At 46.4% G+C, this 20,287-nt stretch overlaps 1 protein-coding gene across 30 annotated transcripts in view; it reads right to left on the reverse strand.

The window, feature by feature from the left end:
- LOC112229351 (microtubule-actin cross-linking factor 1-like) overlaps positions 1-20,287 on the reverse strand; it is a 262,375-nt gene that overhangs the window by 21,966 nt on the left and 220,122 nt on the right. For 19 of the 30 annotated variants that reach the window (XM_042310211.1, XM_042310210.1, XM_042310218.1 and 16 more), the window contains 19 exons: positions 16,974-17,135; positions 16,560-16,730; positions 14,949-15,115; positions 14,429-14,588; positions 13,642-13,968; positions 13,176-13,260; positions 12,784-13,010; positions 11,902-12,108; positions 11,277-11,504; positions 10,711-10,929; positions 10,304-10,507; positions 9,263-9,271; positions 6,642-6,867; positions 4,067-4,293; positions 1,819-1,941; positions 1,543-1,644; positions 1,197-1,298; positions 822-995; positions 282-437 (listed from right to left, as the gene is read on the reverse strand). In XM_042310211.1, the coding sequence (XP_042166145.1) occupies positions 282-437; positions 822-995; positions 1,197-1,298; positions 1,543-1,644; positions 1,819-1,941; positions 4,067-4,293; positions 6,642-6,867; positions 9,263-9,271; positions 10,304-10,507; positions 10,711-10,929; positions 11,277-11,504; positions 11,902-12,108; positions 12,784-13,010; positions 13,176-13,260; positions 13,642-13,968; positions 14,429-14,588; positions 14,949-15,115; positions 16,560-16,730; positions 16,974-17,135 (3,276 nt within the window). The remainder of the gene's footprint in view (positions 1-281; positions 438-821; positions 996-1,196; positions 1,299-1,542; positions 1,645-1,818; positions 1,942-4,066; positions 4,294-6,641; positions 6,868-9,262; positions 9,272-10,303; positions 10,508-10,710; positions 10,930-11,276; positions 11,505-11,901; positions 12,109-12,783; positions 13,011-13,175; positions 13,261-13,641; positions 13,969-14,428; positions 14,589-14,948; positions 15,116-16,559; positions 16,731-16,973; positions 17,136-20,287) is intronic. The other 11 variants (XM_042310216.1, XM_042310221.1, XM_042310219.1 and 8 more) reach the window with 3 other exon arrangements.

The following is a 20,287-nucleotide window of genomic DNA, read 5'->3' on the forward strand; positions in this document are numbered from 1 at the left end:
CAATGCAATAATTGATGTGAAGCAAGCGTTCTGGCTCAAAACGGCTTCCACGCATAATCTATAAGGGAAAATAAGAGAAGTGAGGGTGATATGGAGGAGAGATGAGAGGTAGGCTAATAAGACCGATTTCCCGATGGAGAACCTTCATTGAGAGGGCTTTTTAGTCCAGGATTGGCTTAATGTGGGTCTGGGAAACTGGTCATCTAGAAATGAAGGCGTAAAGAAGAAACGGAGGATAAGTAAGAGTGTGGGAGGCATAGACGTAGAGAGGTAGACATTACGTGGTGTCTGGCCAGTTCTATCTCAATGGCCTTGGGGTCAGAGTTGATGGGTCTCTGTGTGTCCAGGGTGGCGTGGGTGTGACTCAGCCAGGACTGCAGCTCAGACAAGGCATGCTGGAACTGACCTAGAGCCAGGAGAGCCCCTTCCAACTTATGCTGTAGGAAACAGAATGGGGAAAACAGTGGTTATTCCAAAACCATGTTGGATTGTATTGCATTGCAAGGTGTAATATAATGTACATATCTGAGGTATCAATGTATTTTAATATCATCACAACAACTTGTAATGGTAGAATCTATTATGTGTGTGTAACCATAAAAAATAGAATCCATATTTCTGTGTGTTTAACTGACAAACTTGATTTGTAAAATATTGGGTTCACTACAACAGCGTGGCACTACTAGCCAACAGTGAGTCTGACTTCCAGAGGACTGGAGTTCTTTTAGACAGGGGGCTGGAGAGCTACTGTAGCTACTGCCCCTACTGTAAAATAGTTTGGGAGTCACTGGGTAAAACAGGCCAATGCATAGTTTGTGTACCTGTCTGTGAATGATCTTGTCCCCCAGGTTGTCCCAGAGGTGTCGGAGCTCCGTGAGGGGCTCCTGGATCATGTCTCTGTCGTTCTGGTCCGAGACCTTCTTGAGCAACAGCTCCCCCTGGTGGCACAGCTTCTCCATGTCTATCTGCTGCTGGTACACCTCCACCTTGTAGTGCTGCTCACAGGAGAGAAGAGGAGTAAGGTCTGCACTAGCAGTTCACTTATCATTAAAGTGATAGTTCACTTTTATGACCAAGAGAGTTTAAGTACAATAATTATTATAAATATTTGGAGGATGATAAAAACATATATTGGAATATATTAAGTATACTATTTATATCAAAGCTACGTGACAAAAATCAATTATGATTCAAACCTTGAGCTCTTCAATCTGCTGTTTGACAGTTCCCAGATCAGTGCCCACAGTGGACATGTCACAGAGCTTGATCACTGTGTTGTCCAGGTAGTCAAACATGCCCTGCAACACACACACACACACACACACACACACACACGAGACAAATGAGTCAATCTAACTTCTGAAAACTATAATGCCGATCTATGTCTAGATACTTATAAATGCCTCTACTTCACGACATGATACATTTCTAAGCATCTACTTTCTGAAATAACCAGTGCAATAAATACCAAATTATTTAATTCAAATGATTTAATTCTCATACACACTGAGCTAAAAGACTGATGCATTCTGGGACACTGACCTGCAATGCATCCTGGTACTGCACAGAAGCAGCCATGGCCTCCTCCAACCTCTCCATCCTCTCTCTCCACGTCCGGTCCAGGCCTTCCCAGGCCACATTCATCTGAGAAACAGACACCGAGAAGAGAGGAAAGATGAAACATATCGCAGTACAAATACATAAAACAGAGAACGTAGACACAAGAAAGACAACGCACTGAGTCCATTAATGATTATGTTCTCGATTGGTTTGATCCTGTCTTAAGCCTTGAAGTTGTCATCCTGTACTCCTCCTCACCTCGTCAATGGTCTTCTTGACCTCAGGCTTCTCTGTTTCTCCGCAGGCGAAGATGAGTTCAGCCCCAAGGGTTCGTACAAACTCCAGCTCCTCCCTCAGCCCATCTGTCTCGGCCTTGATGGCCTTAGAGAGACACAGAATTCATATTTGGACAAATCAGACAACCCAACAGTAGTCACAATCATCAGTAACTACCTCTGCACATTCGCTCCCCTTCCTACCGCTGAGCTAACTACAGTACAAATACATTGCAAGCTATACAGGCCGTTACATACAGTGAAAGTCGGAACTTTACATACACTTAGGTTGGAGTCATTAAAACTTGTTTTTCAACCACTCCACAAAGTTCTTGTTAACAAACTACAGTTTTGGCAAGTCGGTTAGGACATCTACTTTGTGCATGACAAGTCATTTTTCCAACAATTGTTTACAGAGATGATTTCACTGTATCACAATTCCAGTGGGTCAGAAGTTTACATACACTAAGTTGACTGTGCCTTTAAACAGCTTGGAAAATTCCAGAAAATGATGTCATGGCTTTAGAAGCTACTGATAGGCTAATTGACATCACTTGAGTCAATTGGAGGTGTACCTGTGGATGTATTTCAAGGCCTACCTTCAAACTCTGTGCCTCTTTGCTTGACATCATGGTAAAATCAAAAGAAATCAGCCAAAACCTCAGAAAAACAATTGTAGACCTCAACAAGTCTGGTTCATCCTTGGGAGCAATTTCCAAACACCTGAAGGTATTACGTTCATCTGTACAAACAATAGTACGCAAGTATAAACACCATGGGACCATGCAGCCGACATACCGCTCAGGAAGGAGACGGGTTCTGTCTCCTAGAGATGAACGTACTTTGGTGCGAAAAGTGCAAATCAATCCCAGTACAACAGCAAAAGACCTTGTGAAGATGTTGGAGGAAACAGGTACAAAAGTATCTATATCCACAGTAAAACGAGTCCTATATCGACATAACCTAAAAGGCCGCTCAGCAAGGAAGAAGCCACTGCTCCAAAACCACCATAAAAAAACAGACTACGGTTTGCATGGGGACAAAGATCGTACTTTTTGGAGAAATGTCCTCTGGTCTGATGAAACAAAAATAGAACTGTTTGGCCATAATGACCATCGTTATCTTTGGAGGAAAAAGGGGGAGGCTTGCAAGCCGAAGAACACCATCCCAGACGTGAAGCACGGGGGTGGCAGCATCATGATGTGGGGGTGCTTTGCTGCAGGAGGGACTGGTGCACTTCACAAAATAGATGGCATCATGAGGTAGGAAAATGATGTGGATATATTGATGCAACATCTCAAGACATCAGTCAGGAAGTTAAAGGTTGGTCGCAAATGGGTCTTCCAAATGGACAATGACCCCAAGCATACTTCCAAAGTTGTGGCAGAATGGCTTAAGGACAACAAAGTCAAGGTATTGGAGTGGCCATCACAAAGCCATGACCTCAATCCTATAGAACATTTGTGGGCAGAACTGAAAAAGCGTGTGCAAGCAAGGAGGCCTACAAACCTGACTCAGTTACACCAGCTCTGTCAGGAGGAATGGGCCAAAATTCATGCAACTTATTGTGGGAAGCTTCTGGAAGGCTGCCCAAAACGTTTGACCCAAGTTAAACAATTTAAAGGCAATGCTACCAAATACTAATTGAGCATATGTAAACTTCTGACCCACTGGGAATGTGATGAAAGAACTAAAAGCTGAAATAAATCACTCTCTCTATTATTCGGACATTTCACATTCTTAAAATAAAGTGGTGATCCTAACTGACCAAAGACAGGGAATTTTTACTAGGATTAAATGTCAGGAATTGTGAAAAACTGATTTTAAATGTATTTGGCTAAGGTGTATGTAAACTTCCGACTTCAACTGTAGCTATTAACATGCTGGCACCATCCCTTCATATGTCTCCTCTTTATCTTCACAACTAATTCATATCTATTCTTTTTCTTTTCTTACCCCCTCTCTCTTAGTGTGTTATTTGGTCCCATATTCATACCAAAGAAGACTATTCCTCCACATTTTAGCATCTGAATATCTTGCTATGCTTTCCTTGTATTTTCCATAGTGTTGCTACAAACATGCGCTATGCATCCATATCTTTTTCTCCACCTTTTCCCTGTTTTTCAATAACCATCATCCTCCTCTCTCTCAGTAACCCTCCATCCACCTCTCCACACGTACCTCTACCCTCCTCTCTCTCAGTAACCCTCCATCCCCCTCTCAACACGTACCTCAGCCGCCTCTATCTGCTGTTTGATGAGAGAGGGGTCCACCCCGGGGTCCTCCAGCTCCTTGACAATGTCCTGTGAGTCACGGAGCGTGCTCAGTAGCGCCGCCATGTCGGCCCAGAACTTCCCAGCCAGGTCCAAGACGTCCGTCAGCTTCCCCTCCCGATCCTCAGCCCTCTGCCGGATCTCATCCCACAGGGAGCGCAGACGCAGGAGACGGGAATGCACGGCTGGGAGGGGGAAAGAGGGGGATGGGAGAGTTAGGAATGAATCTGGAAGTGTGGTGTTATTTGAAAGGACAATTGTCACGATTTGCTATTAGCTATGTAAAAATGGATGGAGGAATTGTATGTAATAACAAGTTATTATTAATTAGTATTATTAAGTCCTGAACTTAACCATAACAAATAGCAAATGTACTTGCTTATCATTTCTGATGTTATTGCTGCTTTTGTCCCTTCTAGCATGGCCGTCTAGTGACAACATCAACAGTGGAGTCTTTTACAGAACCAGTCAGTAGGCTACATTCCCACTGCACAGAGCAGTCATTCATTGTTATAAAGTGATGTACTGAGACATTTTGGCGGGGGATGGCAGTGTCGCCATGTGTGCTGGGAGTCCTCAAAAGTTCTTAACCGTTTATGTGTTTCTGGGTGTCTGTGTTTAAAATAAACTTTGTTGAATACAAAAATGAGACGAATCAGGTTTGGCAGTGGGATCATTGTAATACAGTGGGAGTGTGTGCATGTATTGTTTTCGCCCCTCTCCCTACACGGAGGTCCTGTGTATGAGTCATTGTCTCCATCTAGGGGTGGTTATGTGTGTGTATCCCTTTGTGATGCATGTATGTCTTTGTGTGACACAAGTACAATACCGGTCGAAAGTTTTAAGACACCTACTCATTCAAGGGTTTTTCTTTATTTGGACTATTTTCTACATTGTAGAATAATAGTGAAGACATCAAAACTATTAAATAACATATGGAATCATGTTAGTAACCAATAAAGTGTTAAACAAATCAAAATATATTTTAAGTAGCCACCCTTTGTCTTGATGACAGCATTGAACACTCTTGGCATTCTCTCAATCAGCTTCATGAGGTAGTCACCTGGAATGTCACCTGGAATGCAGGTGTGCCTTGTTAAGTTATTTTGTGGAATTTCTTTCCTTCTTAATGCATTTGAGCCAATCAGTTGTGTTGTGACAATGTAGGGGTGTTATACAGAAGACGGCCCTATTTGGTAAAAGACCAAGTCCATATTATGGCAAGAACAGCTCAAATAATCAAAGAGAAATGACAGTCCATCATTACTTTAAGACATGAAGGTCAGTCAATACGTAAAGTGCAGTCGCAAAAACCATCAAGCGCTATGATGAAACTGGCTCTCATGAGGAACACCACAGGAATGGAAGACCCAGAGTTACCTCTGCTGCAGAGGATAAGTTCATTAGAGTTACCAGCCTCAGAAATTGCAGCCCAAATAAATGCTTCACAGAGTTCAAGTAACAGACACATCTCAACATCAACTGTTCAGAGGAGACTGTGTGAATCAGGCCTTCATGGTTGAATTTCTGCAAAGAAACCACTACTAAAGGACCCCAATAAGAGACTTCCTTGGGCCAAGAAACACGAGCAATTAGACCGGTGGAAATTTGTCCTCTGGTCTGGAGTCCAAATTGGAGATGTTTGGTTCCAACTGCAGTGTCTGTGAGACGCGGTGTGAGTGAACGGATGATCTCTGCATGTGTATTTCCCACCTTAAAGCATGGAGGAGGAGGTGTTATGGTGCTTTGCTGGTGACACTGACAATGATTTATTTAGATTTCAAGACACACTTAACCAGCATGGCTACCACAGCATTCTGCAGCGATACGCCATCCCATCTGGTTTGGGCTTAGTGGGACTATCATTTGTTTTTCAACAGGACAATGACCCAACACACCTCTAGGATGTGTCAGGGCTATTTGACCAAGAAGGAGAGTGATGGAGTGCTGCATCAGATGACCTGGCCTCCACAATCCCCCGACCTCAACCAAATTGAGATGGTTTGGGATTAGTCGGACCACGGAGTGAAGGAAAAGCAGCCAACAAGTGCCCAGCATATGTGCTTCTACACCTGCATTGCTTGCTGTTTGGGGTTTTAGGCTGGGTTTCTGTACAGCACTTTGAGATATCAGCTGATGTACGAAGGGCTATATAAATACATTTGATTTGATTTGTGGGAACTCCTTTAAGACTGTTGGAAAAGCATTCCACGTGAAGCAGGTTGAGAGAATGCCAAGAGTGTGCAAAGCTGTAATCAAGGCAAAAGGTGTATTTGAAGAATCTCAAATATATTTTGATTTGTTTAACACTTTTTTGGTTACTACATGATTCCATATGTGTTATTTCATAGTTTTGATGTCTTCACTATTATTCAACAACTTAGAAAATAGTAAAAATAAAGAAAAACACAGAAATTAGTTGGTGTCCAAACTTTTGACTGGTAGTGTATGTGGGTGTGTTTGTGTTCATCTGTGTGTGTTTATAAGTGTGTATATGTAAGTGTACCTCTGTGTGTGTGTTTCAGGCCCTTACCTTCAGCGGCAGGATCATCGTGGGATGCTCTACTGATGAGCTCCTCGCCGCGGGCACACAGGGCAGAGAAGGAGGGCAGCAGTTTGTCCAGCTCCAGCCCGGTAGCCTTGTGCTCAGCCAGCTGCTCCCGGATCTTATCCGCCTCCGCCGCCACGGGAGAAGGGGAACGGAGGCGCTGCACAGCCCCTTCCAGGGTCTCCAATAGGGGGTCCATCTTGTCATGGAACTGGGGGGGTGTTAGGAAGAGAAGGTGGGTTGCGTGACTAATAGCTGCTTTATGCTCGATCCAGCAATGCTGTCCAGAGGCTCTGTAATGGAGGGTGTGACGCAAATGTAGAGCCTCCGGAGCGCCATACGACGATGCCACCCAATTTCTGTAACAATTCCACCCAATTTCTGTAACATGATTGGTCGGTGGGAGGTCCTGTATTAACACAAACTCACTTCCTTCACAGCGGCTCTTCAAAGTGCAATGATGTATGAACGGCCTGTCTTCTACAGAGACCGTGTGGCAGTAAATGCTGTACAGCCACGACGGATTGCCCATGCAGAGCCTGTTAAGGCTTTCATTCTTATTATTATACATACTTATACAGTGGGGCAAAAAAATATTTAGTCAGTCACCAATTGTGCAAGTTCTCACACTTAAAGACGAGGCCTGTAATTTTCATCATAGCTACACTTCAACTATGACAGACAAAATTCGAAAAAAAAATCCAGAAAATCACATTGTAGGATTTTTTATGAATTTATTTACAAATTATGGTGGAAAATGAGTATTTGGTCAATAACAAAAGTTTCTCAATACTTTGTTATATACCCTTTGTTGACAATGACAGAGGTCAAACATTTTCTGTAAGTCTTCACAAGGTTTTCACACACTGTTGCTGGTATTTTGGCCCATTCCTCCATGCAGATCTCCTCTAGAGCAGTGATGTTTTGGGGCTGTTGCTGGGCAACACGGACTTTCATCTCCCTCCAAAGATTTTCTATGGGGTTGAGATCTGGAGACTGGCTAGGCCACTCCAGGACCTTGAAATGCTTCTTACGAAGCCACTCCTTCGTTGCCCGGGCGGTGTGTTTGGGATCATTGTCATGCTGAAAGACCCAGCCACGTTTCATCTTCAATGCCCTTGCTGATGGAAGGAGGTTTTCACTCAAAATCTCACGATACATGGCCCCATTCATTCTTTCCTTTACACGGATCAGTCGCCCTGGTCCCTTTGCAGAAAAACAGCCCCAAAGCATGATGTTTCCACCCCCATGCTTCACAGTAGGTATGGTGTTCTTTGGATGCAACTCAGCATTCTTTGTCCTCCAAACACGATGAGTTGAGTTTTTACCAAAAAGTTCTATTTTGGTTTCATCTGACCATATGACATTCTCCCAATTTTCTTCTGGATCATCCAAATGCTCTCTAGCAAACTTCAGACGGGCCTGGACATGTACTGGCTTAAGCAGGGGGACACGTCTGGCACTGCAGGATTTGAGTCCCTGGCGGCGTAGTGTGTTACTGATGGTAGGCTTTGTTACTTTGGTCCCAGCTCTCTGTAGGTCATTCACTGGTCCCCCCGTGTGGTTCTGGGATTTTTGCTCTGAGATCTTGCGTGGAGCCCCAGATGGAGGGAGATTATCAGTGGTCTTGTATGTCTTCCATTTCCTAATAATTGCTCCCACAGTTGATTTCTTCAAACCAAGCTGCTTACCTATTACAGATTCAGTCTTCCCAGCCTGGTGCAGGTCTACAATTTTGTTTCTGGTGTCCTTTGACAGCTCCTTGGTCTTGGCCATAGTGTGACTGTTTGGAGGTTGTGGACAGGTGTCTTTTATACTGATAACAAGTTCAAACAGGTGCCATTAATACAGGTAACAAGTGGAGGACAGAGGAGCCTCTTAAAGAAGAAGTTACAGGCCTGTGAGAGCCAGAAATCGTGCAAATAAATTCATAAAAAATCCTACAATGTGATTTTTTTCCTTCTCATTTTGTCTGTCATAGTTGAAGTGTACCTATGATGAAAATTACAGGCCTCTCATCTTTTTAAGTGGGAGAACTTGCACAATTGGTGGCTGATTAAATACTTTTTTGCCCCACTGTATGTATTCGGAGGGGACATTTTGACAGTGTGAAAATGCAGAGATCCTTCCCGAAAAATACCACGTAATTTTGGATACTTGGAGGGTCATGTGATTCAAGATGTGAGAGTACTATAGATGTATTTACTAGACATGAATAAAGTTTACTTCGTTAGGAATACTGGGCAAACTTTCAAAATCAGCACAAACTATTACCACAGCCTCACTAAGTGGTGAGTGATGAAGATGATATGGTAGTCTTTGGTAAATAACTGCATTTGAGCAATGTCAAAACAGGCAACATGGACTGGAACAGAGAAGAGGACAAGCCTAAAGCTACTAAAAAGGACAGGAATTGCCAATTTACAAAAATATCAAAAACACACTAACTGAGAAAGAGGAGAGACATTGGACAAAGTATACTTGGGAGGTATAGCGGGTTGTCTCAGCCTAGACACAAGGTTCACGCAGGAAGGAATTCTAATAACTAAGTCACGTTGTGATCGGTTGGCATCAGTAACACAGTACAGGTCAGTCAGTGGTCTTACCTCTACCAGCTGGGTGATTGCAGTGAGCAGTGACGACGGATGGAGGAAATTGTGGGTGAACACACACAGCACATCCACAATGGGTGAGAGGTGGGATGGAGGGATGGATGGAGCAAACCAGGGAGGGAGGGAGGGATGGGGGAGTGCGAGGAGGGGGGGAAATGTCAGGCACAAGGGAAGTGGTAGAGGTATGGAGGTTGGTCGTTTAGGAGGAATGAAAAGAGAGAGAGAGAGAGGGAGGGATGCATAGAGAGAAGGAGTGGGTGATATGGTCCATTAGGGATGGGAGGTGGAGAAACAACACAGTGTGTTAGATCAGTGACATGCACACACTCTGGCCAAGCAATATCAACAGCAGCAACAATCAGCTTAGCACTCCGCGATAATCAACCCGTGGGGCTCATGACTTATGAGATGACGTGCTATGAGAGAGCATTTCACAAGAGAACTACTGAAATAAAATGTGAATGTTTCTTACGGAAATATTTACTGACTACAAGTGTAGCAATGAAGCTGTGTAGCTTCAGCAAACAGAGACTGCTACTACTCTACTACCGTATTATGACCAAGACCTTTGAAGATCACGGCAACATCTCTTGGAGTGAAATAATAAGTCAACATGGTCTAGTTCTCTTCCAATCTGATGGAAATGAGCAAAAAGAGACAGAACAGCTCCAAGTATGGAGTCCAATATGCACCATCACACTATAGCTTGAGCATCGGTCACAGAAATCCCACGACACTTCAGCCAATGCCTAACACCTTCACACTGCTCTTCCACTACAGACTGGAGTGGTAACGTTACATGGACCTCGTCCTGCCATTAGCAGCATGTACGGCATCCGTATTAGGAAATCTTGAGACTTCCAAATATGGACACAACAAGGCTTACGGCATCCATATAAGGAAGTCGTCAGATTTCCTCATATGGATGCCAGAAGCTTGGTTTTATCGGGGTAGCAATCGACAGACACAAGCTTCAACAATTGACACACTTTCGAGCCCCAAACCGATTTCAAATTCACTTTTACAAAACCATACCTGCGCAGACTGAGACACAGCCTCGTCCAGGGTGGCGGCGCGACCCTTGACCTCCTCCTTGATGGCCGCGTAGCGTGTCTCGGCGTCGCTGTAGCGCTGCCTCACCGTGGCCCCCTCCTGGTGACTCAGAACGGCCAGCTGGGGGCCGATCTTCAGCAGCTTGTCGATGTGGGGCTTGTGCTCCGCTATGGACTCCCTCAAGAGCTGGACGAAAGATGGAGGGAGAAAGAGTGGAAAATAAGTAGAGGAAGATGGACAGTGTGATTGAGAGAGTGGTACAGTTGGAGTACCACAGAGAAAGAGGGAGACAGGAAAAAGAAAGTAGAAGTGTTAGGAACTCATTCGACATGATACATGTTTTCACGAGGACATTAGTTAAAATACAGCAATTAGAGCCTCCTCCTCACCCTCATCTGCTCCTGTTGGAGTCGCAGGGCCTCGGTGTCGATGGCAGGTGGGGGCAGCTGGGCGATAAGTGTCTCTGTCTCCCCCAGCCAGGGCTCCAGCTCCTCCTGGGTCTCCCAGAAGCGGGCCACCAGGACCTGGGCCTGCTCCAGGGCGGAGAAACGCTCCTGGTGCCGCTGGCTCACCACTTCGTAGCGGGCAGTCAGCGAGTCAGTCTTCACCTGAGGAGAGCGAGGGGAAGAAAAGTGGTTAGAATGGTTCACATTTGGTAACTAGGCAAAAACCACTGGAATAGTTCACATTTTGTGTACTAATGTTGTAGGCTTTAACTTCAAGCACAAAACCCAATATTTCCCTACTTGTTTATAATATTATAATATGAATATAATAAATACATATTTCATGTCATTTGATTTTCCTGTGAATGAACTTTTCTTAAATGAGTCATTGCACACAGTATGTTACAAAAGGCGTCTTGGTCTGCCTTTCACCATTCTCTCGGACTCCCTGCAATTCTCTACCCTCTTCCGCGCTCCCTAAACCCTCTCCTTTGTCCCTCTCTCCTCACCACCAGAGCGTCTCTCTGCTGGTCGCTGCACGTCTCTAGGATGTCGTCCCTGGTGTGGAGTAGCTGGTCCACGGTGTCTTTGTGTCGGATGATGTCGATATTGAAGGCCCTCTGGACCTGTAGCTGGGCCACGGTGACGTCAGGCTCCAGACTCAGAGGACCCAGGGAGGATAGCTTCCTCTCCGTCTCCCCAGCCCAGGTCAGCTCCGCATCCACTGCCTCCTCATACTGAGGCACAGAGAGATACACACAGTTAGCACCGGCACACTCAGGCTCCCCATACAGACAGAGTGAGACGTTATTAGCATTTACAGCAGCATTAGCTGGTTGGCATTACACACAGCCACCTAAATGCTAAGAGAAGACTAGAGGGAAATGCCACAACATCAGCGTCATCCTCTTGTTAACAACGTCAGCAGAAACCTCACGGATTACTTCTACAGACAAAGATCAACCCAGAGAATGAAGCTATTCAACTATTCAAATCCTGAACTTATACAATTTGGCCCACCTTTGACTATCAACACCCCCATCCACTGTAAATGTATACGATCCCTGAACGGAGTACTAATTGTGTCTGTCCGCGACCAATAAACGTTGATTTCATTTAGCCACATTGCAGTACCTGTTGTGACCTCTGGACGGCAGCCTGTACCAGCTGTACCCGCTGGGTTATGGTCTCGTCCGCCGTTCTGTAGCGCTGGTTGGCGTCAGCCACCAGGCGGTCTAGGCCCTCGCGGGCACGCCAGGGCACCAGGTCTAAGAGGGCACTGCCCACCTCGTTGACCGTGTCCAAAACCAGACGTTTCTCCGCCGACACACACTTCAGCTCCTGGGAGAGAAACACACGCACACAGATTGAGTATCTTCAACTCAAGATATAAGTCCTACTTGCGCTACAGTGTTAAAAACAAACAACCGCAAGAGAGGAAAAAGGAAGTTATTCTTCAAGAATCATTGGGTAAATCATTCATTGAAATGACCACTGAACATCTGGAAAAATTGCAGACTGCAAATATATTTACACAATATACGGTATATTCACAGCATATTTGTATAATAAACTGTTAAGAAAACATCCCCTGGGGGTTTCCCCGAGTGGCGCAGCGGTCTAAGGCACTGCATTGCAGTGTTGCGTCGTCACTGGCCGTGCCCGGCGTCGTCTGGGTTAGGGGAGGTTGTGGCCGGGGGTGTTTTACTTGGCTCATCGCGCTCTAGCGACTCCTTGCGGTGGGCCGAGCGCCTGCAGGCTGACCTCGGTCATCAGTTTTAAAGGTGTTTCCTCCGACACATTGGTGCAGCTGGCTTCCGGGTTAAGCAGGAGGGTGTTAAGAAGCGCGGCTCGGTGGGTCATGTTTCAGAAGATGCATGACTCGACCTTCGCCTCTCCCGGGCCGTTGGGGAGTTGCAGCGATGAGGCAAGATCATAATCCCGAAATTGGGGAGAAAAAAAGGGGCTAAAATTTAAAACAAACAAATAAATAAATAAATAAAAACCGGCCCCTACCTTCTGTCTGTCCTGATATGCTGGTGTGGCGTCGGGTTCCATGACGTTGAGCTCCGCCTCCACCTTGTCCAACCAGTGGTTGAGGTCGTCGTGGGCGCTGGCGAATCGTGTGCTCAGCTGCAGGGCCTGCTCCAGGATGCGGAGGGCTTTGCTGCTCCCGCCCGTCATCTCAGCGTAGCGAGACTTGATACCGTCCAGCTTCTCCTGGATCAGCAGAACTTCCTCACCTGCAGGGGTGAACAACATATATTCCTTTATAAAATGACATGCCCAGGAACAGTTCTGGCTGTTTGGCTAGTGAGAGATGGTTAGATGTGGGCTAAGGGAGAGCTGGTCCAGAATCAGGGAAGGGAGATTAGTAGTAGTATCCAGAGTTAGAGGTTGTACTTTACCAGTGGTTTGTTTGAGCAGGGCTTGTCCGTTCTTGACGGCCTGGTCAACCTGCTTCTTCCTGCTCACTATCTCTTCATTCAGAGACTGATGGGGGAAGGTGGAGAGAAAGAGAATGAACACCTTATAGAGCAGTGGTGTCAAACTCATTCCATGGAGGGCCTAATGTCTGCAGGTTTTTGGTTTTCCCCTTTTTAATTAAGCCCTAGACAACCAGGTGTGGGGAGTTCCTTACTAATTAGTAACCTTAATTCATCAATCAAGTACAAGGGACGACCAAAAACCCACAGACACTCTGCCCTCCGTGGAACGAGGTTGACATCCGTAGAACGTAATACGAGTCATTCCTATTCCTACTCTATGTCTAGACAGTACTAGCCAATACAATACTCCCTGCGGTAGTGCGGTAGTATCCTACCACTCTGTGTTAATGAATAGCTACTCCCTGTCCACACCATAGTATCGTACCAGTGAGTGCTTGTGCTGCTGGGTGAGGACCCCTGGCTGGTAGCTCTGCACAGACACCTGTCCCAGCCGCTGGCCCACCTCAGCCAGCCAGTTGAGCACCTCCACCTCATCCTCCCCAAACAGCTGGGCATTGGCCAGGGCCTGCTCCAGCATGACGGCCCTGCATTGGCACCAATCACTGAGCTCCGAGTGGCCTAGCCGCACCGCCCCCACACGCTCCCTCAGCCAATCGCGGTCGGCCGCGCAGCTGAGGGGCGCCAGGGATTGGCCGAGGGCCTCGAGGCGGTTGACCTCGGATCCTCTAGAGGAGACGGACTCTTGGACGGCCTGGGGTGGTGTGTGCGGCGAGGGGGAGGAGTGAAGGAGAACAGAAGAAAAACATAGGGAACAAATACAGGATAAAGTGAGGATGCAGATGAGAAATCATAATGAATGAGAAATCAGAAGGAACGAATGAAAGCCAAATATGTATGTGATAACTTTACAAGAAAAACATAAAATCATAAACAACAAAAAAGGTTCAATGAAATATAATATATATTTGATATCAAATCATATCAAAATGTTGAGGGGAAAATTGTTGCGCCTGGGCTTCCCTTTCTTTCTCTCAATGGAAAGTAACCAGTCGTGTGTTCAGGTACCATCCTCTTGTCTCCCTAGTTTCATTCCAGAGACTTAAACCCTCATTTCTGTCCTTATTCACCTCTTTTCCTCAAAGGAAACCAAAAACGCAACCCGTGTTTCGAGATGGGACACGTTACCTTTGTGACACCGTCATCCACGTTACCTTGTGTTTTGTAATCTGTTGGGTGATCTTGGAAGTCTGGGTTCCCATGGGCTCGACGGTGCTCAGGCGTCGCTCGGTGGCACTCAGCCACTCTCCAAGAGGCTCCACCGCCTCGTGGAACTGAAGTGCCAGCGCCTGCAGATCCTCCAACTGGCACTGCCTGCAGAGGCGGGAGGAGAAGGGAGAAGAAGGGAGAGAGGGGGTGAGCGTTTGGGTCGCCTTTGTATATCAACGTCTTATCGTGGATCCAAATAAAGATTCAGACACGACAGTCAGGAATGTGTAGGTTGTGTACTGCAGTAATGGTAATGCATTCTGTAGGTAGGCTAGTGTGTGTGTGTGTGTGTGTGTGTGTGTGTGTGTGTGTGTGTATACTATGCATGCGTGTTCACTATGCATGGGTAAGAGTCTTTCTGTGGTGTTGAGATGTCGTCACTGACTGTGGTGCATGTACGTGATGAATGATGACCGGTTATATCAACTCCTATGTGTAGTGTGTCCATACAATAATGTACGTTACCTTGCCCTGGCTTTCTCCAGCAGCTCATCCCATCTCTCTCCCAGACTCTCCAGCTGTTTCTGGATCTTGTCTTTGTCCTGCGTCTCGGCCGTGGCTGCGATCCTCTCTCCCTCTCCCTGGATCATCTGAACAGTGGCTCTGCGGTCGTCCAGCAGTCTTTGTAACAGCTGGAACATGAGACAGAGACGGGACGTTCAACACCACAAATAATACCAACTCTCATACTCTTTGTTCTGCATGTATATTAGGGTTAGGGGTATATTCAAGACCAGAAGAGTCGCTGATTCTAGGATTTCGGTGTAAAACAGTTTATTTTATTCATCCATTATTTTACCAGGTAAGTTGACTGAGAACACATTCTCATTTGCAGCAACGACCTGGGGAATAGTTACAGGGGAGAGGAGGGGGATGAATAAGCCAATTGTTAACTGGAGATTATTAGGTGACCGTGATGGTTTGAAGGTCAGATTGGTCATTTAGCCAGGACACCGGGGTTAACACCCCTACTCTTACGATAAGTGCCATGGGATCTTTAATGATCTCAGAGAGTCAGGACACCCGTTTAACGTCCCATCCGAAAGACGGCACCCTACACAGGGCAATGTCCCCAATCACTGCCCTGGGGCATTGGGATATTTATTTTTTTAGACCAGAGGAAAGAGTGCCTCCTACTGGCCCTCCAACACCACTTCCAGCAGCATCTGGTCTCCCATCCAGGGACTGACCAGGACCAACCCTGCTTAGCTTCAGAAGCAAGCCAGCAGTGGTATGCAGGGTGGTATGCTGCTGGTGGCAAGTTGGCAAGATAGCTAGAACATACTTCACATTCAATACCGCAATGTTTTGCAGTGTTCCTCAACAACACAGTATCTCAAATATCAGGCCACCCCTGTTGTGACGACGTCCGCGATGAGTCGTAGCTCAATTTGGCAGTACTTCCCTTTCTGAACCCCTTCATAACTGTTCAGGGACGTTGAACGAGCCTCCGGTAAAACGGCACTCGTCTCCAGTTTCCTCGCCACTGACCCTCAGTGAGGCTCGACACTTTCAGCGGCGGACAGAGACACGTATGACAGAGTGGCGGGGCTGAATCCGCCGCGCTCCTCGACACACAAACACGGGAAGTGTTCCAGATGAAGAGGGAGTGCAGACATTGTGTTTTCTTCAGCCTCTCGGTTTCTCTGAACATTGTAATCCGACATCTGTGTTAACTGGTGTGTTGAATGCCAACCAGACTGGCAGACTCATTTGAGCTTTTCCTCTGCCAAAACACCCAGATAATTAGGTGTGTGAGTGTTTCCCTTTCACGTGTTATTTGTCTCTTGGTGAAAATAAGGACAATTGAATAACAGTAATAGCCCATTCTATTATTATCTATGAATAAATAAAGTTCAAATATATGAATAAATTAAGCTTGTTTAGTTTAAGCTTGTTTTTATGCAAATCTAGGTTCCACATGTCTCTAATGCCCAGTAAATGACTTAGTATCTGATATAGGGAAAAGACCTGGTATTAAAATAAAATATATATTCCTCACTACAACTCTCTCCATCTAGATACTCATCCCTGACTCCATCTATCCCTTTCTCCACTCATCCCTTTCTCGCTCACCTTCTGTTCCTGGATCTGGGCCTTGACCACTCTGTACTCGGCTGACGGGGGCTTTTGATTGGCTACCAGTTCCTCCGTGTCACTCAGCCAGCTCAGAAGAGGCTCCAGGGCATCCTGGAACTTCCCACAATGCAACAGAGCTTCCTGCAACTGGGCGATGCGCTCTGCAATCTGGTCAAGGAACAATGCAGTGAGTGAGGGGGGACAATGACTGTATTGACATGGACGGGTATACATAGACAAACATAAACCTGGTTCCTTACAAACCCATCATTCCATTCACGCATATCAAACAAACGTAAATATGCATACTCAGTCAGACACAAACGCATGCACGCACACACAAACCATAGCACAGACATACCATTACAGTCAGACCGATGGATAGATGGTCAGACGGACAGACTGACTTACCCTCTTGTTGAGGGAGTTCCATCTGAGGTTGGTGGTCTCTAGGTCATGCTCCAGGGCCTGGGTGTCTGTGTGTTTGGCTGCACTCTGGATCAGGCCCTGGCCCACCGCGTTCACGTGCTGCAGCTTGGGTTGAATGCTGTCCACCTGCTCCCTCTCCACCGCCTGAGAGAATGAGGGAGGGGAAGAGAGAGGAGAGTGGGGGAGAGAGAGGAGAGCGAGAGAGATAAAGAAATGGAGGGAGAGAAGAGACATGGAGAGAAAGCGAGAGAAACAGAGGGAGGAGGAGAAAGAGGGAGGGAGGAGAAAGGGATTATAAGGATTAGAGTGCTGGAAAGTAAGGGTGGCTGGAAAAGAGGGAGTTGAACACACCCTTCACCTGTCTGGCCACATTACTCAAACACACACCACCATCTAGGGCTGGAGACACAGCATGATGGAAATGGGCGTCCAACTCTAAAGAAAACCAGCTCAATGTCCTGAAATCAAATACGGGGCTTCAATGCAAAATGGCTGCTTTCCCATAGAGCTGTATAGAGATTACAGGAATCTGAAATTAGCCATGGTGGTTCCCAATGGTAGAGATACCAAACCTCAGGCCACACACAAACACACACTACAGCCCAGAACTGGCAAACAAACCCATAGACCAGAACTGGCAAACACACCCATAGACCAGAACTGGCAAACACACCCATAGACCAGAACTGGCAAATTCACCCATAGACCAGAACTGGCAAATTCACCCATAGACCAGAACTGGCAAACACACCCATAGACCAGAACTGGCAAACACACCCATAGACCAGAACTGGCAAAGCCTAGGGGCCGGGACAAAATAATTGCTCTGAGAACAGTGGGAGGAATGACTGGAAGAGAAACAGAAGGACTAGTTGTTGACATCGAGCCGACGATGCGGACCCCAGACGCTCACAAAAACTGTGTGCTCTCGTTCTCTGTGGCCGACGTCAGTAAGTCATTTAATCGTGTTAACCCTTGTATGGCTGCCGGCACAGACGGCATCCCAAGCCTCAGATGTGCAGACAAGCTGAGTGGAGAGTTTCTGGACATATTCAATCTCTCCATATCCCAGTCTGTTGTCCACACTTGCTTCAAGATGTCCACCATTGTTCCTGTACCCAAGAAAGTGAAGGTAACGCAACTAAATGACTATTGCCCCGTAGCACTCACTTCTGTCATCATGACGTGCTTTGAGAAGCTAGTTAAGGACCATATTACCTCCACCTTACGCGACACTAGACCCACTGAAATTCGCATATCGCCCCAACAGATCCACGGACGATGCAATCGACATTGCACTGTCCACTGCCTTATCCCACCTGGACAAGAGGAATACCCAATTTAGGAATTGAGTACATCGATTACAGGTCAGCCCTCAACACCATAGTGCCCTGAGAGCTCACCCCTAAGCTCAGGGCCCTGGGTCTGAACCCCTCCCTGTGCAACTGGGTCCTGGACTTCCTAATGGGCCAACCCAAAGTGTTGAAGCTAGGCAACAACACCTCTGCCATGCTGATCCTCAACACGGGGGCGCCACAGGGGTGCGTGCTCAGCCCCCTCCTGTACTCCCCGTTCCCCTATGACGGCGAGGCCACGCGCGTCTCCAACTCAATCATCAAGTTTGCTGACGAGAACAGCGGTAGGCCTGATTACCAACAACGAGCCCCGGGAAGAGTGGTGCAAGGAATATAACCTCTCCCTCAACTTCAACAAAAAGGAGCATGTCATGGACTACAAGATAAAGCAGAGAGCACGTCCCCATCCACACCGACGGGGAGATGCTTCTAGTTCCTTGGCTCGCACATCACTGACACCATGAAATGGTCCCTTCACACAGACAGTGTGTTGAGGAGTTTAAAGAAATGTGTCTTTAAACCGCCACAAACTTCTACAGATTCACCATTGAGCGCATCCCGTGGGGCTGTATAAGCACCTGATTCGGCAACGTCACCGCCTCCAACCTTAATCGACGTCATCGGCGCCCGGGGAGCAGTTGCTGCCTTGCTCAAGGGCAGAATGGCAGATTTTTCCACTTTGCCGGTCCTGGGATTTGAACCAGCGACCTTTCGGTTACTGGCCCAACGCTCTTAACCGCTACTTATATATATATATATATATATATATATATATTTATATCCCTGTCTCATTGCTCGTTCTTATATATATATATATTTTATTTCTGGATCATGACATGTATTGTTTTGTATTTTATAGATAGGTATTACTGCACTGCTGGATGTAGAAACAAAAAGCACTTTCGATAACATCTGCAAATCTGTATGGGACCAATAAACTGATTTGATTTTGATTCAATTCAAATGAGAGAAATACTAAGACAAAGGAAGTGCTTTGAACTATTGTTTGCCTTATAACGGCAATGTAGGCACAAAACCGTTGAGTTTCATTTGTGAGAAGGAACGATGGGGAGGGGGACTTCTATGAGTTAGAGTTTTGTCCTCTTTTGAGCCTCATCTAAGGTCATTGTTTTTCTACACCGTATAATCACCTAGAAGCGGTTGTGTGGAGGCCTGTCTTTGATCTCGTTCTATAATGAACGGTTTTATTGGATTCTGCTCATCTGGAGTAAATATTGTGTGAAAGTGCTGCTTTTCCACGCCAGGAGATGACGTGTAGGAGTTTGAAAGAAAACAGGGATGCTAAAATGGAACAAGATGTGTCTTGGATTGTGTGTTTGTGTGTGTCACAGCTGTGTTGCGGTGATGGGCCTCCTCCCTGCTTCCAACAGGAAGTCTGACTGCCTCGACAACAATGAGCCTCAGCCATGACCCACTCCACCCTATCCATATCCCGGACAGTGTGTGTATTCTGTGTATTTGACTGAATGAACGTGTGTGTGTGTGTGTGTGTGTGTGTGTGTGTGTGTGTGTGTGTGTGTGTGTGTGTGTGTGCACGATGCTGCACGTGTCCAGACCCCTATTCTCATCCTTCTCTCCCTCCCCTCCCTCTCTCTCTCTCTCTAGCCAGGTCAAAGCGGTCGACTCCACTAAACCAGAGCTCGGAAAATATCTTGGATGTTTCTCATTCCTCCCCACCTCTTGAACCATAGCAGTGGATCAACAGTCACACACACACACTCCCTTCCACCCTCCTTCACATTTCCCTTACTTTCGTCACTCACTCCTAACCCCTCACTTTCGCCTCCATCCCCCTCCAACCTCAACATCCCTTCTCTTCATGCGCTACCCTCGCCTCCCTCTTGACCAAAACCTCAACCAGACATTGGCTTTCTCACTTGAACCACAATTCAGTTTACATGGATTTCGTTTCATTCTATT

Source organism: Oncorhynchus tshawytscha, linkage group LG31, assembly GCF_018296145.1.
Source record: "Oncorhynchus tshawytscha isolate Ot180627B linkage group LG31, Otsh_v2.0, whole genome shotgun sequence".
Lineage (NCBI taxonomy): Eukaryota > Metazoa > Chordata > Actinopteri > Salmoniformes > Salmonidae > Oncorhynchus > Oncorhynchus tshawytscha.